At 45.4% G+C, this 27398-nt stretch overlaps 2 protein-coding genes across 2 annotated transcripts in view; one reads left to right on the top strand and one right to left on the bottom strand.

Moving 5' to 3' along the window:
* Positions 1-130: 130 nt before the first annotated feature.
* Positions 131-17681, bottom strand: LOC146020511 (uncharacterized). The gene is made up of 3 exons (XM_083153701.1): positions 17556-17681; positions 13261-13450; positions 131-2684 (listed from the first exon to the last, which is right to left on the bottom strand). Exons 1-3 carry the CDS (start codon positions 17665-17667, stop codon positions 2534-2536), a joined length of 453 nt encoding a protein of 150 aa, XP_083009827.1. The 5' UTR covers positions 17668-17681; the 3' UTR covers positions 131-2533.
* Positions 17682-26304: 8623 nt separating this feature from the next.
* The window catches only part of AAMP (angio associated migratory cell protein), a 12092-nt gene continuing 10998 nt past the window's right edge, over positions 26305-27398 (top strand). The window contains 1 exon segment of the mRNA XM_083155026.1: positions 26305-26318. Within this exon segment, the coding sequence (XP_083011152.1) occupies positions 26305-26318 (14 nt within the window).

The following is a 27398-nucleotide window of genomic DNA, read 5'->3' as shown; positions in this document are numbered from 1 at the left end:
CTGATGTGTTATCACAATGCACATGAACCAGAGTGGGGGAAACCTAAAACCAGGAAAATATGTTCTTTAAAAAAAAAAAAGGAAATTTAGACTCTGTAATTATGCATTATTTATTGCACATTAATTAAAAATAGTCTTTTACTTAAAGCCACAAAAAAAATTAAAAATGGCCCGTTTACGCTTTGATTAAAATAATTAAATATGTAGAGTGTTTGTTTTCTTCAATTAAAGTGCATTTTCATAGGTGGTATATATTGTAATGCATTTTGTTCTGTGGAAGCTATGGGACGCACCTGCCACAATATGCTTCATGTGCACAAACAACAAAAATGGATATTCCCAACATTTATTTTCAAAGATAAGTAGTGTCCCTCCCTCTTCTTGTAATGGTCCCACTGAAGCTGGGCAGGAGCAACTAGCTTAAATCTGATGTAAAGATGTGTCCTCAACCCTCATTTTGCCACACAGCGGGAGATGCTGGTGTGAGTGAGCGGAAAGGTCCAGTATAGCTCCTGTTAGTGCCAAAATGTGACTAAAATGAAATGCAGCATGCCTATATTCTGTGTGCAATCGCACCTGTATCTGCACAGGAGTTTCACCGTAAGTGCACTAACGTATGTTCCATTTCCTATGCAGACAAAGCCGTGGTCACACACAGAATAAAGGCATGCCACATTAGATATGATATTAATCAGCATAAGCTTCATGTAAATTATTGAAGGCAGGTGTTTAAATCAGACCTTTTGCCACAGGTGCATAAAATGAAGCACCTAGCCATGCAGCCGCCATTTGCAAACATTTGGAATACAAAATGGGTTGTTTTGCAGAGCTCAGTGACTTTGCAATAAGACTTACTGAAATTTCATTCCTCCTGGATATTATAAGAACGTGGAAATGCTTAGGACCAGCAGAAGCTCCGGCATAAGCAGAAGGCAATGTAAAATCACAGAGCGGGGTCAACAACTGCTAAATGACATGGTGCGTAACAGTCTCAAAAGAGTCTAAAATTCGACCAGCATTATTGCAAGCACAGAAACTGTGCAGCTGGAGCATAATGGAAGGAGTTTCCATGGCCAGACAGCTGCATGCAAACCTCACATCACCAATTCTAATGCCACATGTCAGATGGAGTGGTGTAAAGCATACAGACACTGGACTGTGGAGTGACGTTTTGTTTTGGCAGTCAAATGGGCGAGTTTGAGTTCGGTGTATGCTGTGAGAATGCATGTGGCATTATACCAACTGTTACGTTTGGTGGAGGGAGAAATGTACTTGGCTGTTTTTCAGCTTTTGGGCTAAGCCCCATATCTCCAGTGAAGGGCAATCTTAATGCTTTAGTACACAAGGACTATAAAGACATAGTTGATGAGTGTGGTGTGGAAGAACGTGAATGGCCCACACAGAGCCTTGACCTCAACCCCATTGAGGCCCTTTGGGATGGACAGGAAAGGATATTGTAAGCAAGGTCTTCTTCCCAAACATCAGTGCCTGACGCCATAAATGCTCTTCAGAGTGACTGGGCACAAACACTCCGAATTGGGACAATATATCGGATGACATCACCCCACATCGGAGGTGTTTGACAGGATCCCATGTGTGTCTTTCCGTGCACATCATATCATATCCTAGAGAGCTTATGTGCAGCACTTATAAAATATATCAATCAGAATTGGACCATCAGCAGCACAGTGATGATACACCCGTGATGTATCGTATCCAATTTTCCTCAAACTCCCCTGGCAGTTCTTGTGCATGGCATTTATCACATGTTAAGAATGGCTCATCAAGTGCTAAGTCACATGGAGCCTTGCCGAGAAAGTTCAAAGGAAAACAGGTTGTGCATCAGACAAGTCAGACCTGTGTATATCCACCTTAACATATAAACCCTCTGACCCACCGCATTCCTTCATTTGATATACACATATAATAGAAGCGTGTAACAGTTGGAGCATGGGGAGTAACATCCCGTTGGGGGATTAACCTACAGACTGTTCATAGATACTGAAGCTACATCTGGACCCATTTATCATTGCTTTCAGTTTAGATAGGGCTACATTGTAAACGATCCTATGATTATATGTAAGTTTAAAATCAATTTATAAAGAATACCTAAACCACACTTTACATTCTGATTTATCAATGCAGGAAGAAATATTGATTTATTTTCCTTACAAGGAATGTTCACCAAAGATCACCAAGAAAAATGAATAGAAGGTTTTCTTTCTTTGAAGAGGCACAGAGAGCAGCTGCTCTCCCAAGCAATGGATGTATAATCTGATTACAACCTGCTTATCCACCCACGTCACAAAGGATTTCATTCTGGTCACTGCTATCGGCAAGACACGCAGCGGTTTTCATGTTCACAAATATCCAATAAAGGAAACAGATTCCTGCATTCGGCTGGTAACAGTTATATTCAAGAAAAAAAAGGATGTGCAAATAAAATATATATGTGAGAAGGTATCTCCTCCAGCTCCTTCAGTATAGTCTGTCAGGTAACCAATCGAAAGACAACGTTTCCTCACAGTGTCTGCTACACAGACGTGTTAAACCGTTCGCTCTTGTATTCGCCCTTATTGGCATCTCTCATCCTCTGACGGGCTTTCATCTGCTCCAGGCGTCGCTGGTCAACCTTGTTCTTTGCCAGCATGAACAGCAAGATGCCACATGGAAAACCGATAGCCCTGTGTTAAAAATAAGGGTATATGAGCGGTATACACAGTGTTATCTGAGCAGCTAGCATCTATACACATTCCCCACATTTGCAGACCGCTGTTTACATGATTAACCCATTCTATAAACAGTGTCCACTCACATCATAGGATTCCTGAACCTGGGACAAATACTGCTGCCCCTCCACATAACAGAACCCACATGGACAGAGACACATGAATTAACAACTCACTGTGATTCGTACAAGAGAAATGGTATGGCGCAATGTGGGGAAACAAAAGGGGTGTATTTAGTACATACAAAATATCTGAATGTACTTGCAATAAAATTGATATAACTTTTACATAACTAAAAATAATAAAGAAAACCTAACGACACAGTAATCACAGGTATGATGGTTCAGCAATAATATTCACCCTTCGGGATAAAGATAAAGGAGACTGCAGGCATCGTGCTCACTGACTGAAGGGAAAGTAGTTCAAAAGCAGATTTCCTGTGGCTTCTCACCTATGGGGCATAGCCAGAACTTTGTGGGGCCCCATGGCATCATTTTTAAGGGGCCCCTGTAAAATGTTTCTAGAGAAACATCTCTCTGCAGCAGTTGTTAATTTTATGCTCAATAATAGTGTCCTGGTTCATTTTATGAACATAGTAGTATACCCTAGATCACATCGTAGGGCTGGCAGTACACATTATGTACCACAGTATGACAGTCTCCTGTTCATTTTATGCCACACTTTAGCCCCTCCACTTCATACAGTGCTACAATATGTACTCCAGTTCATATTATGTAACATTATAACGCCCTTCAGTTTATTTTATACCACATTAGAATGCACAGGGCATAACGTTATATATTGTAGGCCCCAAGGTAAAGTTTGCTATCGCCCCCATGGATGTTCTAATAGCGAAAAATGTATATAACAACTTTGACATGAAAAGTAGCACACACTTGGGTACATATGGCAGCTATGCCTTTGGCTATATCCTGTTTTCACTTCTGTAATGACTGCAGGCCGTAAAGGAAGTGACTGGTCTGTGGGCAGCATGGACAATGTAATGATCAGTATTATAGCCTAACAGCACTGAGGTCATGGGTTCAATTCCCACAGGGTCCTAACTGTGTGGAGTTTTTATATTCTCCCCATGCTTGCATATTTTGGTGTTTGTTTAAGGTGTGCACCTTCAGGAAACAAAAGGTTCCCCAGTCAATATGATTATAAATGAATGCAATTTTATTAACCTAAAGTGTATTATTTGGGACAGTTTGTTCAGAAGTATGTAGAGTACTACAAATAAAACAGATCATTCAATGGGAATGGACACAGTGATGCAAGGGAGTGCAATACTTACACTGTTGAATTTCAACCAATGCAATTATTTTGCAGGAAAAATATATATATTTTTTTTAATTCAGTCATTTTTTATTAAAGTTTTTGGTTAAAATAAACAAAAAAAAAGCAAAACTATTATAGACAGCAGGTATACGTGATATGCAGCTGCTCAACATTGTGTGATTTCAATCAGAGGTACTAGACACATAATACGGTCAGAATATGCAAAATCCCCCATATGAAAAGTAAATAAACCAACCAAAATCCGAAGGCACCATTCGGGCTCAGCAGGTTCAATATGACAGAGGGGTATAATAAGAGAACATTGCGTCTTTGTGTACACAAAGTCAACCTGTATCAAGTCTAAATAGAATAGCAGCAGATCAGAATCCTATAGTATAGTAGAATAGCTACATCAAAACAAAAAACAAGCAAAACAAAACCCAGAAACAAACCGTCCCTTAATCATCCCAAAACTAACCCTCACATAACCCACCCCTAGGAAATACTTGGATCCCATAACTACCCCTTCTCCCACTAAACTACACTATTTACCTATAACAATCCCCTCACCCATCCTCAGGCAGATAAAAGACATACGGACTAATAGGGGCAATGACCTGTTGGCTGCCAATTAAATACCATCAGGCTAGAGCAGCAGCATTAAGGTATAACCCACCCACCAGTGTACGAATAGCAGACAAAGGGAGAGAGTGGGACGTAGACCCAGTGGCCATTAAGTATGCAGAACCAGGATCTATCAACATCATTATAAAGTGCAATTGTGGACAGCAGAATAAAAAAATGTGACAACAAATATAGCATAACCAAAACAAGATCCATAAATGCACGGCAATATGAAAAAGAACAGACAAAGACAAACAGAAAAGGCATCTTAAATTATAATAGCATGGAAAACACTAATCCTGCCAGCTGTCGATACCGTGAAAAAGCAAAGTTAGCTTAAGACACTCAACCCCAATCACACGAGGATAAACAGGAGAACATCCAGGATATTTAAACAACAGATTCCAGGATCCGATTATTTCCATCAATAGTAAAAAAGGGATCAGTAGGTGAATCGCATCATCAGCAAAACATTCAGGTACGGAACAGCAAATAGATTCAAATTTGGACCGGACCATAGAAAAGTACATGTCCAGAATAGGAACCGGTATAGTATTAGCAAGAGCCACAGGTTCAAAAGGTATAGGCAGGACACCCACAACAATGTAACGCACATTGGTGCGTGTAAAAGACAGGATATCACCCTGTATCTCATCCATCTTTCAAAGAAGCCTAGTGGTAGAGGCTTAAACTGCACGTAGTATTTGTTGTACAGCAGTCCAATATGAAACACACTAAATAGGAAGTCACCAGAGAAACAAACCTTCAGCTGTACAATGGCCATGAAGGACGATGGCAGTGGCTAGCACACCGCGTAAATGTATAGAAGAAAATGGCAGCTTCAAAATCACCAAACAGCAATACCCTGTACCAATAATGTTCCAGGAGATAATTCGCCTCAGGAGTCCAAGAATAAGACCACACAAAAGGGTCAGGGAATCCATGATCACCAGCACCTTAACTGAGCATCCATGTGGGAAATATGGCGATGGCACTCCATACTAGTCACGGTTGCCCCTTCTCCAAACTACTCCCCACCACCACCGCAGAAATTGGCAACAACCGTGGCAAGGACCTGCTGTCCACCGGTGGAAGCTCCAAATCAGAAGTGCTGGGTGCAGTAAAACAACCTCTGTGAAACCTGTTGCGTGTAACAGCAGCCACCCTCAAGTGCTCCAGTACAGCAAGCAAGATGGCGCCGACACCCCCAAATGGTCTGTAGCAGCACGTCTCAGCTGAGTCTTCTGCACTCACTGCCTTATTTGATGGGAAGCCACCGTCGTGGACACCATAGCCCGCCATATCACTGGGGAAGGAGGCATTAGGGCAGCAGTGCCACATGAGGATTCATGGTGCCCGAGGTTCAGCACACAGGGAGGCCGCAACAGGTATCTCCCTCTGACCGCAACCAGAGAGTCTTGTTATACAACGGAGAGAGTCAGACAGGAGGTCCAGAATCCGAGGTAGTGTTCACAGTCCACGGGATATGAGAGAGACATGATAAAAACCAGGATAGATGTAGGGAGCACAAAAGAGACTGTGACCTACTGCTTGTTTGGCCAGGCCACGCCCCCCTAAATAGATATATTTTAAATGTACAATACCAATGTGTGTCACCAGCAAGATTCTCGAAACTAATGCATCTGCTCTTCCTGCTATGCTATGCCCAGGACAAGCATGGTGGACTCACACACTGATCTCAGGCTTAGCCATGTATGGAGCCTATCCCATTGCTCAGGGAATAACCCTGACCCAGAGGGGCATAACATCCCTGACTGCGTTTACACCGTCCACCTTTTCTCCCCTCTGGGTAGCATGTTACTGGACCAGCTGGAACTTTTGCATTGTCCCGATGTCCCAATCCTCACCTATGAATGTGGAATATCAATACAGAATAATATGGCAACTGAAGACCATCTAGCTCAGAAAATAAACCGTAAAAGAGCTAATGGAGTTTTTAATGGGGTGAGTGGAAAAGTAGCGCCAGAAGCCAAGCCGGAAATGAGCAGTATCATGAACTAACTGTAAGGAAGGGGGGAACACTTGTAGCAACACTTGATTATGAGAAATGGAGCAGGGAGACAACCAACTGCATAAGGGAGATAGCTGGTGCCAGGAGGGATACTATGGTAGTGTGCCTACCAAGGATGGATAAAAATAAGAGGCTAAATCATGAAGTATTCTCATGATATATTCCATAGGGGATGTGTGCCAAATTCTGTAACTAACAGCCAGGGTTGCACTATTTAAATCAAATGAGATAAAATGGAGAATAATAACGAACCAATCAACTTCTGCCTGACATTTTTCAAACACAATATGTGACATGGCAGTTAGAAGCTGATTGGCTGGCTGTTTGTAACTCTCCATTGAATCACTTTTTGAAGCTTACTGCATCTGGCCCTAAACCATGCTTTGAATCAAATCAATTAAAAAACTACAATTTTTGCTTAAAAAGAGACAGACTTGTAGGTGCACATCAGTGAGGTCGTCCAAATGTGGAAGACGCTGTTAGATGATCTTGAAGAGATTAAATACCACAGCAATGTAGTGAAGATGGCAAAGGCAAGAGTTAAAGTTGCACTCACAGATGCCCACTTGCTGGTTAATCTATTTGATCCTAGGTACAGGGGAAAAAAAGCCTAGTCCTGCTCAAATTGGACCACTAGAGTTTGCTCATGCCAATCACCGTCAAATTACATTATGCTGGTCATCCTCAACTTTCATGCATCCATTAAACCAGTGGTTCTCACCCTCGGTCCTCAAGAAACCCCGAACAGTTCATATTTTCTAGAGTCACCCAGCAGGTGCACAGGGGCACTCATTACTCACTGACACATTTTAAAAGATCCACAGGTGGAGCTAATTATGTCACCTGTGATTCTGTGTGGAGACATGGAAAACATGCACTGTTGGGGGTACTTGAGGACCGAGGTTGAGAACCAATGCATCAAACCATTGCACCATTCGAAGCCAAGTATCTCCTCTAGCCTGTTGGATGTCCTACACAGCTCAACTTCAGTTAGACACTTCTATAGTAATTCTTCTGAAGCAGATATTTTGTTTCATCAAACGCAAAATTTGAAGGATTGTTTTCAATGTACGGTTTGACAAAGTTGAATTGCATCCTACACACACTTTAGAGTATTATGGCCACCATTTGCGTTTGCGTATTTACGTAAAATGCGCATGGAGGTAGCGAGAGAATATGCACTTGTTAATGGCAGTTATAATGTTACACATAGTCTTATACTCTTAAAATAATAACATTTAGCTTTAAAATACACTACACTTAGTTTAAGGTTAAAACATATTTGTTTTCGCACAGGTTTGGCATCAGTGTGTTTAGAGTCTCATGTGCAGCATTCTGGTGTTTGAAGGGAAATAGTAGCATGTATTATTCGCAGGTTATGAACCATAGTAATAACAAGGAATGTATTGCCACATGGAAAGGGGTTATAAGATAACCAGTTTGAACCAGCTTCACTGCGGGACCCCTAGAGCAAGGTGACAAGCATGGAACTAAGGGGCCCATTTATCAAGTAATATTTGCGGTTAAATCCAAGAAAACATCTGTTTTCGGGGGTTAACCTTAAATATTAAGTACCACTGAGATGTATTAAGGGGGACCGCAGCAGGAATCTCCGATCCCTGCTGCAATCCCCCCCTGGTTTCTATGGGGGATGTGAAGCTTTATCAACATCGGGCAGCCCGGCATCGCACCCCTGGGCTATCGCCATTCTGATATGGCAATAGCCCATTGTAGCCTATGGCAGCGGGATCGCACTGCCCGAGCGGCAGTGCGGTCAGCGGGGTCGCTGGGGAATATCTGCATAACCGCGCATGCGCAGACCCCCCTGCTTCCGGCTACAGGCATCGCAGGGACAGGCTCCTTTCGCAGCCCTGTCCCTGCGCACAGCCGGTAATACATTTGGCCGAAATGATCGCATTTTACAATGCGATCCTGGGCGGTAATATTCCGCCCAGATCGCATTGTAAATGCGGTCAATGATAAATGGAGGCCAAAGACACAACTGTGCATCTGGAGTAAGTAAACAGAAGACGTGAAAGCTGACCCCTTGACCAATAGAAGACCTGTTGAATCCTATTGTTTAAATTACTGTTCCCTGGGCTAGAAGCTTATTATGCTGTGATCAATCCTGACTATAGTCTCCTGGTCCAGGACACGCTGCGTATGTGTGACGGTAACTGTTACTTTTGTATTGGTGTAGTTGTATAATTTTTGATAGTACTTGTGTTTGTTTTCTTAGTTAATATTGTATCTTTGATTTATACTGCGTTACTATTGTGTTACTTTGTGTCCGCAACGGACACCCTTTGTGTCCGCTAGGGACTAAATACACATGATTATTGGTTTGAACCTTTAATCTAAAAACTTATCCATCTAACTCAGCTAAGTTATTACTGTAAGCCAGTGGTAGCCAACTCCAGTCCTCGAGAGCTACCAACAGTTCATGTTTTCCATGTCTCCTCACAGGTGCACTCATTACTGACTGACATTTTGAAAGATCCACAGGTGGTGCTAAATACTTCACTTGTGATTCTGTGAGAAGTAGATACACAAGAATGGAAAGTATGTTGTGGTGTGGTGCACCAAGGGAAAATACGAATAAAATATAACCTTTATTAAGACTAGGGAGGCCAATCCCGGGATCGGGATCGGCGGGATCCCGGGATTTTGGCCTAAAATCGCCGGGATTTGAATCCCGGGATTGAAGATTTCAATCCCGGGATTCCGGGATTAGCAACCCCATTAGTTTTCGCTTAAAGCCGGGCAGCGCTGAGCACCAGACTATAACTCAGACCCTGCCCGGCTGACTGTTCATTACCCCCGGTGCTGCTGTCGGGAGTTGTGAGGGACAGTGTGCTGTGCCGACGGCGCCCAGGCTGCGCAGCATGACCCCTGACATCATGTCACGCTGCACAGCCCGGCCGCTGCTCTGCCTGTCGTGCTGACCCGGACAGACGCCCGCTGTTATGCCCCCTGCCTTCCGACCACCCGACGGAGATAGATGCTGCCTGTGCGCTGTCACCGCCACAAGTGACAAGGCAGAGACTATGGGCACGGGGATGATGTGCGGGGTGCAGCACTTTATATTGACATCTGGGATTGCCCATTTTTTTTTTATTAGGGATGCCAATCCCGGGATCCCGGGAATCCCGGGATTGAGCAGTTTTCAATCCCGAATCCCGGGATCGAAAAAATGCCCCGGGATTGGCATCCCTAATTAAGACATTATTTAAGACTGTGAAATATTAAAAAACATTTAGATGACAAACAAAGTGAAAATCGTGCATGTTTAAAAACAGCACGTGCAGGGACTGATTGTGTGTTTTGGTGTTCCTCTATAACGTTATAATGTGGCGTTCTGAGTAGATAACAGTGGCTGTTTGAAATCTGTGAACTGTGATTACCTATGTAACTCCCTTGGTTACATTAGTAGCCAAAGTTTTGCTGAATGTATGTGTCACTCCCCTCACTTAGAGACACATACATCTAGCCCTTTTCAGGGCTGTAATTTGAATTATTGTTGTATTTATTTGTGTCTAGGCAGATCTCAAGTATAGCAGTAGCGTTCTATCTAATTTAACCCTATTTAGGGCTGCAACATCACTTACAGTTGCACGATACAGTTGCTCCCCGCTTTATCAAGGTACCTTGAGAAAGCAGGGAGCGAAACGCGCGCCGTAGTACGGGTGTACTATTGTGTGTTCTGTCTCTCCAAGCCAGACACGCACAGCCTAGCGGCTCATACATCTAGCCCCTTTTCAGGGCTGTAATTTGAATTATTGTTGTATTTATTTGTGTCTAAGCAGATCTTAAGTATAGCAGTAGCGTTCTATCTAATTTAACCCTATTTAGGGCTCCAACATCACCTACAGTTGCACGATATCTCTATCAGTTGAACTTATACAGTGTAACTGACAGAGGTCATGCTTAATTATAGCAGGCATCGCGTCTTGATAAAGAAACCCTATTTGTCGACCTAAAACTCAGTTGCTGTGTTACATGCTAGTGGCAATAAGAAATATCTGGAGGTTTATATACACCCCATGAATTTATTATACTACGTGCTGCTACATTAACATCCCTAAGTGAGGGGAGTGACACATACATTCAGCAAAACTTTGGCTACTAATGTAACCAAGGGAGTTACATAGGTAATCACAGTTCACAGATTTCAAACAGCCACTGTTATCTATTTAGAACTCCACATTATAACATTATAGAGGCACACCAAAACACACAATCAGTCCCCGCACGTCCTGTTTTTAAACATGCACGATTTTCACTTTGTTTGTCATCTAAATGTTTTTTAATATTTCACAGTCTTAAATAATGTCTTAATAAAGGTTATATTTTATTCGTATTTTCCCTTGGTGCACCACACCACGACATACTTTCCTTTCTTGTGTATCTAGTTCTAATAATAATGTCAGTGGTAGCACACCCCTGTATAAATTGATGGTCATTGTCAGTTATAAGAAATTAGGGGGCCTGAATATCTATATCTACTTATTATAATAGTGTATCCTGTGCGGCAGATTCTCCTACTCTGTCTGCCGTCAAATCCATTGAACTTGATTCTGGGCCTTATTTTGGTTCATTCTTTCTGACAAAATCCTTCTTAGATGGACAAAACCATGTGCACTGCAGGGGGGGCAGATGTAACATGTGCAGAGAGAATTAGATTTGGGTGAGTAATTTTGTTTCTGTGCAGGGAAAATACTGACTGCTTTATTTTTACACTGCAATATAGATCTCACTTTGAAGTAAAACCCCACCCAAATCTAATTCTCTCTGCACAAGTAACACCTGCCCCACCTGCAGTGCACATGGTTTTGTCCATCTAAGAAGGATTTTGTCAGAAAGAATGAACCAAAATAAGGCCCCATGTGAGAAGACCTGGAAAACATTAACTGTTGGTAGCTCTCGAGGACCCCTGCTGTAAGCTGACGGATTATCAGAGATGTTCCCTGATATATATAAGTATTAAGGTTTGAGTGTGTGAACTGCTGTTAAATAAATACCGCCATAAGGGTTATAACGAGAGCGTCACGGATGCTGATAAGGTACACAACACTTAGGTATGCCCGTAGTTAGGAATAAAGGGTAACAGTTTGGTGTAGCATTATGCAAACTGCGCAACTGAGTTATTGTCCATCAGTTTACTAATGAATAGGATTTAACAGGTTTTGTACAATCCAAAACACACAACAGATTGGGAAATGATAATGAAGCTAATCTGGTGATAATTTACAACAATTTCAGGTCTGAATGAACTATTTTGGCGGCTCATACAATGCAGTGTGTTTTGTGCACATCATGAGGTGTTTTGGTATGATTACAATCTGATGCGCAGACCCACGGGTCATGAGATGGACTGTATGATCTTATGTTCTGCACACATGATCTGAAGATGCTACTAAAGGCCCCATACACAATAGGCAATATTGTTCACAATACTGCTCAGAAAGGGCTTTTTGAGAGATATTGTAGAAAATTTTGTCACTTACTGTCGTTAACGATGCACACTCCGCACTCCCTCACCCAGAATTCAGGACAAGGAAGGTCCTTGTTAACGCCAGCTATGCTGCAGCTCCGCCGTGACACCCCCTGCCGTCGTTCAAGTCGGAGCCGGCATTGGCAAGTGTGTATGCACCTTCCGATGCCTGCCAAGTGTGGTTGGGGCTTAAGGAACAAGTATGCTGGGAGTTGCAGATCTTATGTGAAATTACCCAGAAAATCTATCGTGTGTCCAAGTAGCTGTGGCAGAGTTCAAGGGAAATTGTGACATGATCCAGATCGGATGCTGGTTGCCCGGATGTATGGCCAGCTTAAGCTAGAAAACATGAGGACGTGCACAAAAACGGATTGTACTTTTTGATGCAACTGTTCAGTGTGTATTTTTTCTACTACTGCATTCATTTTGTTACTGCTCTCGCTTCAAAAATTGTTCATGTATTACTAAAACAAGGTGTAAACATCTAAAATAAAAGTTTACTTCCCCAAAAAAATGTTTATAAGAAAATCCTATTTAAATCCAAAAATCTGCTTTAAAACAAAAAGCTCTATTGTACTATTTTTTTATTGTGTATATGCAATAAAATTGTTCTTTATTTAAGCTCAGCCATATAATTACAAATATTATCTCTCTAGCAAGAATGTTCTCTGAATGCTTGGGTGTTATCTTTTGGTACGCAAAATCATGTACTTCAAAGCTGCTAATAAAACCTAATGTTACAGGAATTTGATCATTCCTCAACAAAATGAGGCAATGCTATTTATACATACCTGACTGCAGTTGTGTGAATTTGCAAGTATTTTCTCTGCACAGAAAAAAAAAAAACTCACCCAAATCAAACTCTCTCTGCACATGTTACACATGGTTTTGCCCATTATAGAAAGATTTTGCTTTTAAATTCCTTAGTCAGGTGACGATAAGAAGAGCTTATTTTGGCCAAAATACTTTAAAATCAGGAAACGCTCCTACCTTAAATAAATTCCTACCTAAATTTGGTGAGCTGGAAGTTCATCAATAGGAAATGGTGCTATGATAAACACATTTCTGTGGCCTACCCACTGTACTGAAATCCTCCTTACCAGGCAATGCCCACTTTCTTCATAGGGTTTTTTGCTTTGGCACCTGCGACATGCTTGCTTCCCCTGTACACTGGATCCTCACTTTTGAGTTGTTGCCACAATGAGGACTTTGTATGCAGAGACCTTGAATGTTCTGATGTAGACAATGTAAGGGCAGAGACCCTCCTCGATACGGAGCCCATTAAACTGCCTATAGGATCAACATGATGAAAATCCAGCTTTATATGTGATGCAGAGTTAAGGAAAACATTTATAGGATACATGCAGCAAAAATGGTTTAAATTAGCTCAAAATACGGGTTCTCAAACTAGGCCTGTTTACAATGCTGTACTCAATACAGAGACTGAGAACTACAACCAACACACAGGGCTCGTAAGGTGGTAAATAGAGAATAATGACAGATACTGATACATATAGAATACACCCAGTATATAAAGTACATAGGGTGGTACAGATACTTCCATCCAGCATACAGTGTAAGTGAAGAGGTACATTGAGAAAGGCAAATACTGAGAATTAAGCAGCCCATACACGTCCCGATGCGGGCGTGCGTTGTGGGCTGCAATAGCAGGGATTGCATTGCATGTGCATGCGTTGTGCATGCAATGCGATGCAATTTGATGAAACCTAAGTACAAAAAGTATGTGCAAGCACATACTTTTTGTACTGTGCGCGGGAGCGCGCACCTCAAAGCACACATCGGCTCAGCACGCTTAGCAGCGTGTATGGGCAGCATTACATCTAGTGCAGGGATGGGGGAACCTTTGTTGTTGAACTACATATCCCATTTTAGCATGGCCAAATAGTCTTATCTTGGCTATAGAACACAGGTTCTCAATCACACTAAAGGTGCGTACACACTCTGGTCGATATATCGTCCGTTTGATTTAACGAACGATATGTATCGATGCACCATGAGACGGGTATGGTTCATTAGATCACCAGCATTATGGTAGACAAGCATTAGGTCGACATTCATTTAAGGTCCACATGAGTTAAGGTCGACATGCAGGAAGGTAGACATGAATTTAGGTCGACACGGTCATTAGGTCGACATGTGTAAGGTCGACATTGAAAAAGTCTACATGGTCCCCCCCCCCCCCCCGTAATGTCAACACAGTCAACATAAACGCTAAAACGTAGCACCGCGTCCGCTCGCAATGCTTCAGGCACACTATTTTATTATCCGACCATGCCCTAGTGGATGGTAGGGCATGAAATACTGCCTGTCAAAACATGTCGTGTCGACATGGACACCGAAACCTACCACCGCATCCAATCGCCATGCTACGGGAGGGGCGCCTCACTACGCTCGGCACACTATTCTCCTACCACACCCTATTGGATGGTAGGGCATGAAATACTGCCTGTCGGCACATTTTTGCTCAAAAAAAGTTAAAAACCCCATGTTGACCTAATGACCCTGTCAACCTTACCCATGTCTACCTAATGACCCTGTCGGCCTAACCAATGTTGACCTTACTGCATGTCTACCTTGTCATGCCGACCTAAATGCATGTTGACCCCATGAGACAGTGTATACGAGCGATATATCTGAACGGCGTCATTCACAAGTATATCGGGTCGGCTGTGAGGCCAGTGACGACAGATCGGGCAGTGAGTATGAAGAATGCGCTGCCTGATCTGTCTGTAGGGATTCGGTATGAAATCCCGACGGTTAAAATCCCGACTGGGTTGAAATCCCAACTAGGACACAATCCCCCCAGGGAGGGGAGGGGGGGAGGGGGGGAGGGAGGGGAGGGAGGGGGGGGAGGGGGGAGGGAGGGGAGGGAGGGGGGGAAGGGAGGGGGGGAAGGGAGGGGGGGAAGGGAAGGGGGGGAAGGGAGGGAAGGGGGGGAAGGGGGGAAGGGGGGGAAGGGGGGGAAGGGAGGGAAGGGAGGGAGGGAGGGAAGGGAGGGAGGGAGGGAGGGAGGGAGGGAAGGGGGGGAAGGGAGGGGGGGAAGGGGGGGAAGGGAGGGGGGGAAGGGGGGGGAAGGGAGGGGGGAAGGGGGGGAAGGGAGGGGGGGAAGGGGGGGAAGGGAGGGGGGGAAGGGGGGAAGGGGGGGAAGGGAGGGGGGGAAGGGGGGGGGGAAGGGAGGGAGGGAGGGGGGGGGGAAGGGAGGGGGGGAAGGGAGGGGGGGAAGGGAGGGGGGGGAGGAGGAAGAGAAAGTAGTGTGGGATTTTTAAATACCGTTTAAGAGGCATTCCCACTGCCTTAAAACCGGTATTTCAACACTGGTGCTTTCTCACTGCAGCCTTAAACGGTAAATCATACTTCCGGTCGGGGCCGGTCGCACACACGCGAGCTCCCATCCACCGGAGCTTACATCCCCGGCCCCCAGAGCAGCGTGGAGATGCAGACGAGGGAGGACGGAGGGGGTGATGGAAGGTGACGGAAGGTGGACCAGGCGGCAGCTACTGGCTTCCGACGGCACGGTCACGGTGTCCACCCTCCCGGCCGGGACGAGCGCACCGCCATGGCCCGGCACGACCGACACACAGCAGCGTGTCTGCGAGACTTCGCCGGAAGGTAATGCGGCACTGTACACGGCCGCCGCCAAAGACACCCGCGGCACGGAGCTGGCCCCCGGGAAGACACCGGTGGCTCAGGGCTCAGGAGGGAGGACCTGGCGGCATGATCTTGAAGACAGCTGCGGCCCCCCCTCATCGGCGCCGGCTGACCCACATATGAGAAGCGACCAGGCCGCAGGCCCCAGCTGCTGATCCCCAGCACCAGAAGCTGCAGAAGACCTTTTTATGCCTCTGGCGTCGCCCCCCCACCCCACCAGGGCGGAGGTATGACTGGACCATTGGAACTCAAGCCAGTAAGGGCCCAACTCCAGCCCTAGGCCCTACTGACTCCATCAGGCCTCAGTGACTCTTTCTCCCCCTCCCTCCCCCTCCCTGCTGGCTCTCCACGCTGGTTCTCCTACAGGAAGCTGGCGCCGCAAATGGCTGCCTAGGATCTGTGCACTCAGCATATGTAACCCCCTGTGTCCCCTGTGTTTCCCCTGTGTGATAACTGTACTGTCCCTGCTATAACTGCGGTATCTTTGCTCATATTGTTACCACCCGGCTGCTGCAGCGACCAGTGGCGCCGCTGATGGCTGCCTAGGCGCTGTGCAGCTTGGCGGGTATATGTTCTGTGTGATACTGTAATGTCCCTGCTTATATTGTCAACTACCTGGCTGTGCGGTGCCTAGGCACTGTGCAGCTTGGCGGGTATATGTTCTCTGTGTGATACTGTACTGTCCCTGCTTATATTGACACCTACCTGGCTGCCGCAGCGACCAGTGGCGCCGCTGATGGCTGCCTAGGCGCTGTGCAGCCTGGTGGGTATATGTTCTCTGTGTGACACTGTACTGTCCCTGCTTATATTGTCACCTACCTGGCTGCTGCAGCGACCAGTGGCGCCGCTGATGGCTGCCTAGGCGCTTGGCGGGTATATATTCTCTGTGTGATACTGTACTGTCCCTGCTATGCTACTCGGCGAGCATGTGTTGCCAGCATGAAATGTGTCAATGTAACCTATGTAATGCCTCCCCCCCCCCCCTTCATCCCTGCTTGATGCTGCACTGTATATCCACAACAAATTCCGAGTGTGCGCAAGCACACCTGGCCAATAAAGTTGATTCTGATTCTAAATTGTGGGGGAAAAAACGTCAATTTACCGTTTAAGAGCTGCAGTGGGAAAGGGGCATTATAGATTTAGAGCAAGCAAAGAAGTAAATAAGGAATAATTGAAGATACAACTGCACACCAATCAGCTTCTGTCACACACCTACGTAGGGGTATTGTAAGAAATAAAGCACCAGCCAACCAGCTCTTAACTATAATTTGTGTAAATATGACAGTTAGGAGTTGATTGGCAGGTACTTTATCTCTCTCCAAAACTTGATACATATCCCCACCCCCATCATGTGATGTATACAGAATAGTGACAGTTACTGAGAATTCTACACAGCATACAAATTAAGGTGTTTTACACACAAAAGAAAAGGAATAATCCTCAACAGAAAGCAGCTCATTGGACAGGTTTCTGTAGCCTCAGGCATGGCTTGGCCAGTACCACGCCAAACATAAGTTGCCCCTAAGTTTAATATGTTATGCCTCATTTTAGATGAGCAATGTCTTAATGGAAGTCACATATATAAAACATTAGTACAATGTATGGCTCATACACTGCTTTATGTTTTCAATTCACCAGAGAAAAGCAACGTATGTTTAATTACAATGGTATATGAGAAACAGGGTACGCCTTGACCCTTGTTGATGAAAAGCACTGCCACACATACCCCAGCAACTCCCAGCTCTGCTTGACACCAGCAACCTAGCACTGGGCGCCGCCATCTTGATCCGAACTTCTCCTGCTGTTGATGTTAATGCTGCTGCTTCTGCTGAACTCATTTCCTGTAAGCCCCAGTGCGTGCTGGGAGTTGTAGTTTCTAACTTATAGAAGTTGTGTTGTTTTGACCAGCAATAGTAATTTATGACAGTACATGTCGCATTTTATTTTAGCTCATTTCTAATTTAGGCCTATCTGTGCCACTAGTGCCGAGGGGTTCTCATTTATTTCAACATCGGGACTTTACCGTGTAGGAATGCATCATGCAATATTGACTTGCTATTTGCGGAAACTACAGGAGACTAATATATGGCATGCCGATACTCATACCTCTCAACATGCAGTGATGTGCGGTGAGGTTAGTGTCAGGTGAGGCAAAAAAATAAATAAATATGGTAGGCACATGTGTCAAATGCACACATACATAGTTAATATATTGGTACTTGTGTATTATCCGGGCGCCTGATTTTTTCATCGCACCTTAAAAAAGCGCGTTGCGTCGCATCGCATACAATCATATCGCATGCGACGCGATTGGACCCTATTTTTCATCGCACAGGCACCCAGATGCCTGATTCTTGTGTTATATGCCCCCCCCCCCCCCCCCCGATTTTTGATTGTACACCCACCCTGATGGGTGATTACTATGTTAAATGGCCCCCCATTGTTAACGCCACCCCAGTATCAACGCGAACCTGAAGCGTGGCGAGCGCAGCGAGCCCACGAGGGGCGGCGGTACGCGTCCTCCGACCTTTTCATACCCCCACTATCCACGTCGGCGTGGAGTTGATTTTATATAGTGTGGCGAGCCACCGAACCCGAAGCGTGGCTAGCGGACGCGGAATACATGTGAAGTAATACGCGTCCCCTCGCCTCGCTGCGCTCGCCACACTATATAAAATCAACTCCACGCCGACGTGGATAGTGGGGGTATGAAAAGGTCGGAGGAAGCGTACCGCCGCCCCTCGCGGGCTTGCTGCGCTCGCCAAGCTTTGGATTGGCGTTGATACTGGGGTGGCATTAACAAGAAGGGGGGGGCATTTCACATAGTAATCACCCATCAGGGTCGGTGTACAATTAAAAATCGGGTATGGGGGTGCATTTAACATTGTAATCAGGCATCAGGGTGCCTGTACAATGTATTATGGGGTATAATCGCGTCGCATCACATTGCATGCCACTAGTTAAGGCATGCGATTCGATGCGATGTTAAAATTGTACAGTCCTCCCGGGAAAGGCTCAAAATCGGGTACAATCGCATCGCATGCCTTAAGTAGTGGCATGCGATGCGATGTATCGGTTATCACTGTTATGTGAACAGACCAGATACTTATTACAAAGCAGTTGTAAATCCATTAAGCTTATTGTCCCAGAACAAGGAATGATCATTGGTGCTTCAGTATCATGGATGTGAATGATCTTGAATACCTTTACCCAAATAGTTTCTTGCCATCAATGATAAAGAAGCAACAATACTCCCCCATACACACAGTCACACTGAGGGCCTGATTCTGTAGTGATCAGTGTGGCTCTGCGTATTTGCGCATGTGCAGGGTCGTTGTACGAATGCCTTCAGCTACTATCACAGACGCTGAGGCCTTTGCGCGGGTAGGGGAGGGATGGAGGCAGGCAGGAGCCGGAGCAGGGGAATGCCCAGCGTATTATGGGCTTCCTCATGAAAACGCTTGGTGTCCCCTGGGAAAGCAGGCGGGCCAATGCATGCCGTGGGTGGGTGGGTGGCTGACATCAAATGACATCAGCACCTGGCTCCTCTTCAGTGGACTACAACAGAAATAAAAGTCAGTTTAGACTGACTTTTATTTCCGAAGGGGAGAGAAATAATTTGATGGTTGGCGACCATCAAATGATTCCTGTCCCCTTCGGCCACATGCGAGGGGATGTGCTCACCTCCATCTCCTCACATGGTACTGAGGGGATTCGGTGGTGGGTAACAACCGCTGCTTAGCGAGCAGTCAAGAATCAGGGCCTAAGGGTGTGATGACAATCCATCCCTGACACGCCTGCAAAGCTCTGATTGGTCTGCATCCTAGTGAATACTAAAGCAAGTGCAAAACCATCAATGGTGCTGTGCCATGACATATATATAACCATCGATGGCCACCCCTACCCAGACTGCCTGGGGAGGCTGCAGAATCTCTGTGAGAGGAACAAGCTTTCAGTAGCATAACTATAAACACTGCTACTGCCCCAGGCACACCTCATCCCGCCCGCAATCCCATGGGAACACCTGAGCCCGACGCCACACCCCCCCGGCCCGCACCGTTCTGTGCGAAAGGCCTGGCGACATTGCAAATCACTGCAGGCGTTCGCAGTTGAGGTTTGCGCCTTCAAAGAAATGTGCATGCGCAAACCCCGACCATCGCTGCAGGGACCGTTTTCAGATCACTGCAAGTGAACCAGAATCGGCCCATGTGTCCCAAGCCATGTAATCCTGAAAAGGGGTGTGGCCTCAACACAGGGGTGTGGCTTTATGGGTGACATGCCTGCGAGCCACACCTTTCTTTTACTGTTACTGTGGCCCAGCACTTTGGGAGCTGCTGGCATGCCCCCTGTCAATATATAGTATAGTTGGTGAGGTTGAAAAAAAGACATTAATCCATCAAGTTCAACCTATTAAAATAATGTTTACCTCTTTTTCCTGTGAATAGATACTGTGACCATGAACACAGCATCTATTCACCGCAGGGTAGCTAGTTACAGGAGGACTCCCTACTGCCCCCATCCCCCTCCCCAGGGGCCCTGCTACCTGCGATTTGGACAACGGGACAGTCCCCAAAAAATGTGACTGTCCCACTAAAATCGGGACAGTTGGGAGGGATGGGTTATCAGTAAATAGTCTCAGTCGTCTGTCACTGTTTGGAAACGTAACTAATGATATGAAATTGCATGACTGCATAGTTGCCTACCCTCTTGTATCCTTCATGAGGCTCCCGTTTCAGTCATACATCTCCTGCTGTCCTGCATTGCACTCCTAATCTTCAGATTCTGCCTGGATTATTTTTGCAAGGACAGTGATTTTCTCTAAACAGTGTGATTTTCTGTAGCTCTATGAGTCTAGTGACTACTTCATTATCCCATATTTTGGGAAATCTTTGACAGGAGCTAGAGACAGCACATGATCACACAGGGTCTTCTGATCTGGTGGGCACTGACCCATAGCCTGCTGCTGTTTCTGTTTATAGTGAGTGGCTAAAAAGGAATGATATTGCTCAGTTTGGCCCTTCTGATTTTGTTCATAATATCACCCAGTGAGTATGTTCCAAATAACAAATGATGTGCGCTCCCAATAATGATCCCCCCCATCATTGTCGACTGGACATGTGTCTGAATCTGACAATATTGACAGTGACTGCATGTCCAGCTTGGGTCATGAATTGTTTCATCGTAGCGCCACCCCCACTATGCAATGCCTGTTTTCTTGGCACTGCATAGCAGGGGCAAATCCATACCATCATGCCGCCATACCACCTGCGCAGCACATCTTTGTGCCCACCATAACCCCTATCAGCTGACTGGGCAGCAATGTCAGCAAGTATGAATTTGATGTAAATTTCTCACACTTGTGCTTTAGTGTGGACACACTTTAGTTATGGTAGCCCAAACTCGCTCAGAAGTGCACTTTTGAGCCAATTTGGGCAGATATCAGGTTGCTAAATACAGTACAGTTGCTGGTGGTGAAACACTGCACCCACAGCAACCTCCTCCCGTTGCACCTAATTGGATTTACCACACACATTGGAGTAAAGAGTAGAGATTCCCAAAGGATTCAGTAGGAGTGCATTTCAGTGGATTGCATTTGTTTTGTTGTCCATCTCTATTGTAGAATTCATTTTTAATTGGCTTATATTGCTTTAGCAAGGACATCTTGTGGCTGCATCTGATATTACATGGCTTTTACACATAACCATGTACTTTGGCTTCCCTTTAGTGTACATTTGTACATACATACATACATACATACACACATACATACATACATACACAGCCTGACGCTTCCAGGTGCCCTAGGCAAACACACTTAGGGCCAAATGTAATAGGTTGAGAGTTTCAGAAAGTGAGAGATTTTGGGAGAGTTTTTCCCTGTTTTTTAAAGCAGCAATCAATAACACTGCAAAACCAGGTTGATTTTGCCATGTAAATGATTGCTGCTTTAAAAAACAGGGGAAAACTCTCCCAAAATCTCTCACTTTCTGAAACTCTAACCCTATTACATTTGGCCCATGAAGTCTCACTTGTAATGCTGCTAAACACACATGTATGGGCACTCAGGGACTTACCATTCAGACTGTCTATGTGCATGTAACAAAGGTTATTCAACTGAAATGTATAATCTAATTCTTGTGCTGTGGGAAGATTGTTGGCTTTAGGCTGCCCAATTTGCGCTGTTGCATAATGTACATAAAGTAATGGATCCATCAGTAAGTTACATTGGCACAGCCATCTGGCAGTCACCTAAAGAACTTTACCCTCCACAGTACAACGGTGCCCTAGGCTGCAGCCTAATCAGCTTATTGGTTCATCAGGCACTGTACACATACCTCCTAACATTGAACCTTTGGGAGGAGGGACGCTTTGCACGCTGGAGGCCCTGTGGCAAGGGGGCGTGGCCTATTGACGCAAGGCCACGTTCCATTTTTGCCAATGTGAGGGCATGGCCAACGGCTCTGAGAACTGCTGGCTATGTCCCCAGCCCGTCAGGCTGCAGGAAGACACAGTCAGTGCCTGCCTTCATTCGTTGCGAGGGTGATACAGTATATTATAGAAGGGCACAGTTACTGGCATACTGCTGCATCAGTGGCATACCTCCCAACTGCCCCAACCCCCCCCCCCCCCTGCTGCGGGACACTGACGGCCCTGGGAGGGACACAGGAATGTCAAAAAAATACAGGACGTTCCCCGCTTAAGGTGCCCACACACTAGAATGATTTTTTGGCCGATTTCCGATAAATCGGCCGATATACCATCCTATAATTACCGATAATCGGTCGAAAATCGGCTGATTTTGATACGATGCGCGCTCCCGTGGATCTTTTGCTAAATCTTCTGATCTTACGTGTTGCATGAAAGATCAGAAGATTTAACAAAAGATCCATAGGAATGCACATGGGATCTTAAGAAAATTCTTTGGTAAAGATGTGCGCTTGCCTGAAATCTTTTGTCCAGGACAGGCAAAGGATTTGAAGGGTAATTTATGCGCACATCTTATGATCACAGATCTTTTTAGTGTGTGGGCACCTTCACACATTGAGTCTGATGCAGAGTGAGTACTAGGAGGCACATTTATCATGATCGCATTTACAATGCGATCTGGGCGGAATATTACCGCCCAGGATCGCATTGTAAAATGCGATCATATCGGGGGAATGTATCAATTTTAGGGGTGCAGGGACAGGGCTCCGATAGGAGCCCGTCCCTGCGAAGCCCTAGCCGGAAGCCGGGGGGGTCAGCGCATGCGCGGTTATGCGCTGACCCCCGCCGACCCCTCTTACCGCACTGCTGCTTGGGCAGTGCGATGTGTAGCCATAGGCTACAATGGGCTATCACCATATCAGAATGGCGATAACACAGGGGTACGAAGCAGGGTTGCCTGATCGATGTTGATACATCGGGCAGCTTCGCATCCCCCATAGAAACCTATGGGGGATGCGGACGGCGGCGCTGCAGGGAGGATCGCAGCAGGGATCGGAGATCCCTGCTGCGGTCCCCCTTTGATACATTTAGGTGTTACTTTATATTTGCGGCTAAACCCCGAAAACGTGTGTTTTGGGGGATTTAGCAGCAAATATGGTGTGATATGGGCCCATAAGCCTGTTAGTTTATCTTATTTATGAAGCCTCAGATAAGAAAGCATATGCACACAAATGCTCTGTTGCAGAAATAGACAAATTTAGCACATATTCTACTTCCAAACAGAGGTGGAGCAGGGCAGGAATTGGGTGAGTATAGAAAGGACTTATTAGGGCTCCAGGACTCGGGAGCTGCCAATGAGCCAATCATGGCTTGTGGACTGGCAGTCAATAGAAAGCAGCCATAGTGCCGCTCATTCACCCACAAGAGAAGAAGAGGCAGTCCTATCCAGCGATAGAAGTCGAGCACCAGAGATTGCTGCAAGAGGGTAAGCAAAAAAGCTCCCGCACATAGCCTCAACAAAAGTAGACATAAGCATAAGGCCCTGGTCACTAAGCTGTGCCCAATGTTTAGGATGAGCGGTGATATTCTGAGATGAGTGAGGGGTGCTCTATTGTCAGAGAACAGGAAGTTAAAAAGAAGTGAAAAGAAAGAATTACATTGCACATATACAGCACTGGGTGACATTATGTAATGAATTTGTGTGCATAATAGGGAATATAGATTGTAAACTCCACTCAGCCAGGGACTGACGTGAATGTCAAATATTCTCTGTAAAGTGCTGCAGAATATGTGTGCGCTATATAAATAACTTGTAATAAATAAATTAGATATACTGTATATTATATATCTATGGGGCCCCTTTATTATAGATCGCATATACAATGCGATCCTATCGCAGGGATGTATCATCCTGCACACTTGTAAAAGAGCCTGTCCCTGTGATGTGCTTAGCTGGGTGTCAGCATGCGCGGTCAATGCTGCCCCCTGGTGGTAGTGCAGTCTGTAGCCCATAGGTTACAATGGGCTACTTCCATCTCAGAATGGATGTTGCGATGCTGACCAATGGTTACTACATTGCAGTATCACATCTCCCATAGAAACCTATGGGGCATGCGGCCAGCGGCAGCGCAGGAGGGATCAGAGATTCCTGCTGCGGTCCCGTCTGATACATTTAGATGATACTTAATATTTGCAGCTAACTTTTGGGGATTTAGCCACAAATATTAATTGATAAATGGGCCACTATGGGGTAGATGTATGAAGCAGTGATAAGGGAGAAGTGAGCCAGAGGAGAAGTGACCCATGGCAACCAATCAGCACTGACGTAACATCTATAATTTGCATACTATAAAATTAAACAGAGCAGCCAATTGTTAGCCATGGGCCACTTGTCCTCCCTTATCACTGCTTCATACATCTACCCCTATATCGCTGACATATTTGACATCTGTTATTTGTCCAGGATGCATTCGAACACCATTGGACTGATTTGGACATAACCAACGCGAGGTAGCTTGATAGGGTCCAGATTAGGTTTATTGCCACTAAAAGCCCAATCCCAACTCTGTGGGGTGTAGGCGGACAAAAAATGGGTCTGACTACACAAAGTGGGTCAGGGAAGCAAGATATGGCAAAGTTGCATTACATGGAGGGGGTAGAGGAAATGGGGTTTAATTAAAAGAGCTGACCACAGACAGGTGAGAGCCAGGCACACCATCGGCATGGGGAGCACGTTCAGGACCTTCTGCTGGATGGATTTGGATAATAACTTCAGATGACACTAGACAGCCTCCTCCTGGGTCTGTTGGAAGAGCTGTCAAGCTTCACACAAAAGAAGGATAAAGTTCAAGTAATGCTAATTGCACAAACCAACTTGAGTTGGAGCTTACGTAGTTAGCGTAGTCAGTCAAGCGTCCCTGTCAGTATCAGCGTCGTGTTCCCGCCCGTTCGTGGCCAGCCGGAGCTTACGTAGTTAGCGTAGTCAGTTAGCGTAGTCAGTCAGTGCTTATTACATTGTGTGGGAACCATTGACCATTTTAACCTGCCTGACATAACAGATGTGAATGTGTTCCTAAAACACCCCCACTATCCATGCCAGCCACATGATGCCCTCTCCGCCAGTGCAGGGGATCTGGCGGTTACCGGCGCTGTGTGAGAGGTGCTCACTAGGCTTGCCATGGATAGAGCTGCAGCTCCCAGGGACAGTACGCTGACTATGCAGGGCTGCCGCGGAGTAATTATGCTGACTGCGCTAGGCAGCCGTTGGGCTACGCTGACAACGTAGCTTAGCCTACGCTGAAAACCTAGCATAGCCTGTCACCATGAAACGACACAAGTACCACCCAGTTTTCAGGGTTTTTACCGCATTTTGAAATGCACTAAAGCCATACCTCCCAACATGACCCTCTCCAGGAGGGACACATTGCTCTGTTTCTGGACTTCCCTCATAATGTATGATTTCATCACCTGTTTCACACAGGTTAATTGATTAGAAAGGTGATTCAACACAGGTAATGGCAATCATTAATTAATGGAGAAGTCCAGAAACAGAGCAATGTGTCCCTCCTGGAGAGGGTCATGTTGGGAGGTATGCTAAAGCCCCTCCTGCCGGGGCTTTGCTATGTGGGTTAGAGAGCTGCCCTTTGTTTTGCTCACCATAAATGTTAGTACATATGCGGTGAGCAGCAGCACAATGGGTGGCGGGATGTATCGCTGCCGCTGCTTGCTACATCCTGCCCAGAGAGCTAAATCTAGATATACATTTGTGTGTATGTGTATATATATATATATAATTGAAGAAGGTGCGGCACTCGAACTTTAAAAAAATATATATAATAAATTGGCTACTATTCTGTCTACTTATATACATACTTGCCTACCTGACCCTCTCCATACGGGAGAAAATGCTCTGTTCCTGGACTTCCCTGGTAATGTATGATTGCCAGCACCTGTGGGGAGCTAGGTAATTGATAAGGAATGTGTTTTTACCACAGGTGATGGCAATCATACATTCCAGGGAAGTCTGGTAACAGAGCAGTTTTTCCCTCATGGAGAGGGTCAGGTAAGCAAGTATGCTTATATAGTAGCCAATTTGTGCATATATTTAAAACAATAAAGACCTTTTATCAGGGTCAGGCCCCATATATGTGAGTTCTGCAAGTGTTGGTGTGAAACAATAAGACAGAAAATACTTCTGTACAACAAGCTAAACTAGCTAGTAAAACGCAGCAGCACCGTCTCTCTGCCCACAACTGCAACTCCCAAAGGCCACTGGGGCCGCGCATGCGCTTCGATCCTTGTTTACGTGCACGTTTGGCGCTGTCACTGTGACATGCTAAGAGACGGAGGTTGCTTATTGGCTGGGATGTGTCGCTCTGGGATGTCATTGGCATTGAGTGCACGGCCTGCGTCCCAGCTGATGATCAGGTTGGGTTGAGCTGGCTGCTTGGAGAAGGAGGAGTGCCCACGTGTGTTGTTACATCGTTGATGCAGGCCGGAGATTTTCTGCTGCCATATTAAAATGTATTATTGTTAGAACGTTATCGTTACAGCAGCTGCTAATTTTCCTCGCTGGATGCGCGTCTGATCTCAGGACTTCTGCTGTAGGTAAGTCCCTCCTCTTTCTCCTGCACGTTGATATGGACCCCTTCCTGATCTGCTGATCAGGCTGCTGGCACCATTGATAAGGTGCTCATCTGCATGTGGGACATACTTGCCTACCTGACCCTCTCCATGAGAGAGAAAATGCTCTGTTCCTGGACTTCCTTGGTAATGTATGATTGCTAAGAAATGTGTTTCACCACAGGTGATGGCAATGAACTAGCTCACCACAGGTGATGGCAATCATACATTATAAGGGAAGTCCAGGAACAGATCATTTTCTCCCTGATGGAGAGGGTCAGATAGGCAAGTATGATGTGGGAGTCACACATTCACTTCAGTCCTTTCTATATGATATGAGGGTTATTAGACTAACATATATGGATACAACTGTGTTATTTTATTTGTAATACACCTCTGTCCATGACTAAATAACATAAAAGGTCTGCAACATGTGATTCTTCTGTTGGGTAACCAATGTGTCTTGATATCTTCAGAGCAACAGGTTTTGTAATTGTTGTATATTTTGCAATATTGTAAT

This window comes from Crinia signifera, chromosome 7, assembly GCF_055691185.1.
Source record: "Crinia signifera chromosome 7, ASM5569118v1, whole genome shotgun sequence".
NCBI lineage: Eukaryota > Metazoa > Chordata > Amphibia > Anura > Myobatrachidae > Crinia > Crinia signifera.
Note: the sequence above shows the minus strand (reverse complement) of the source record. Positions and strands in the feature narration are given on the sequence as shown.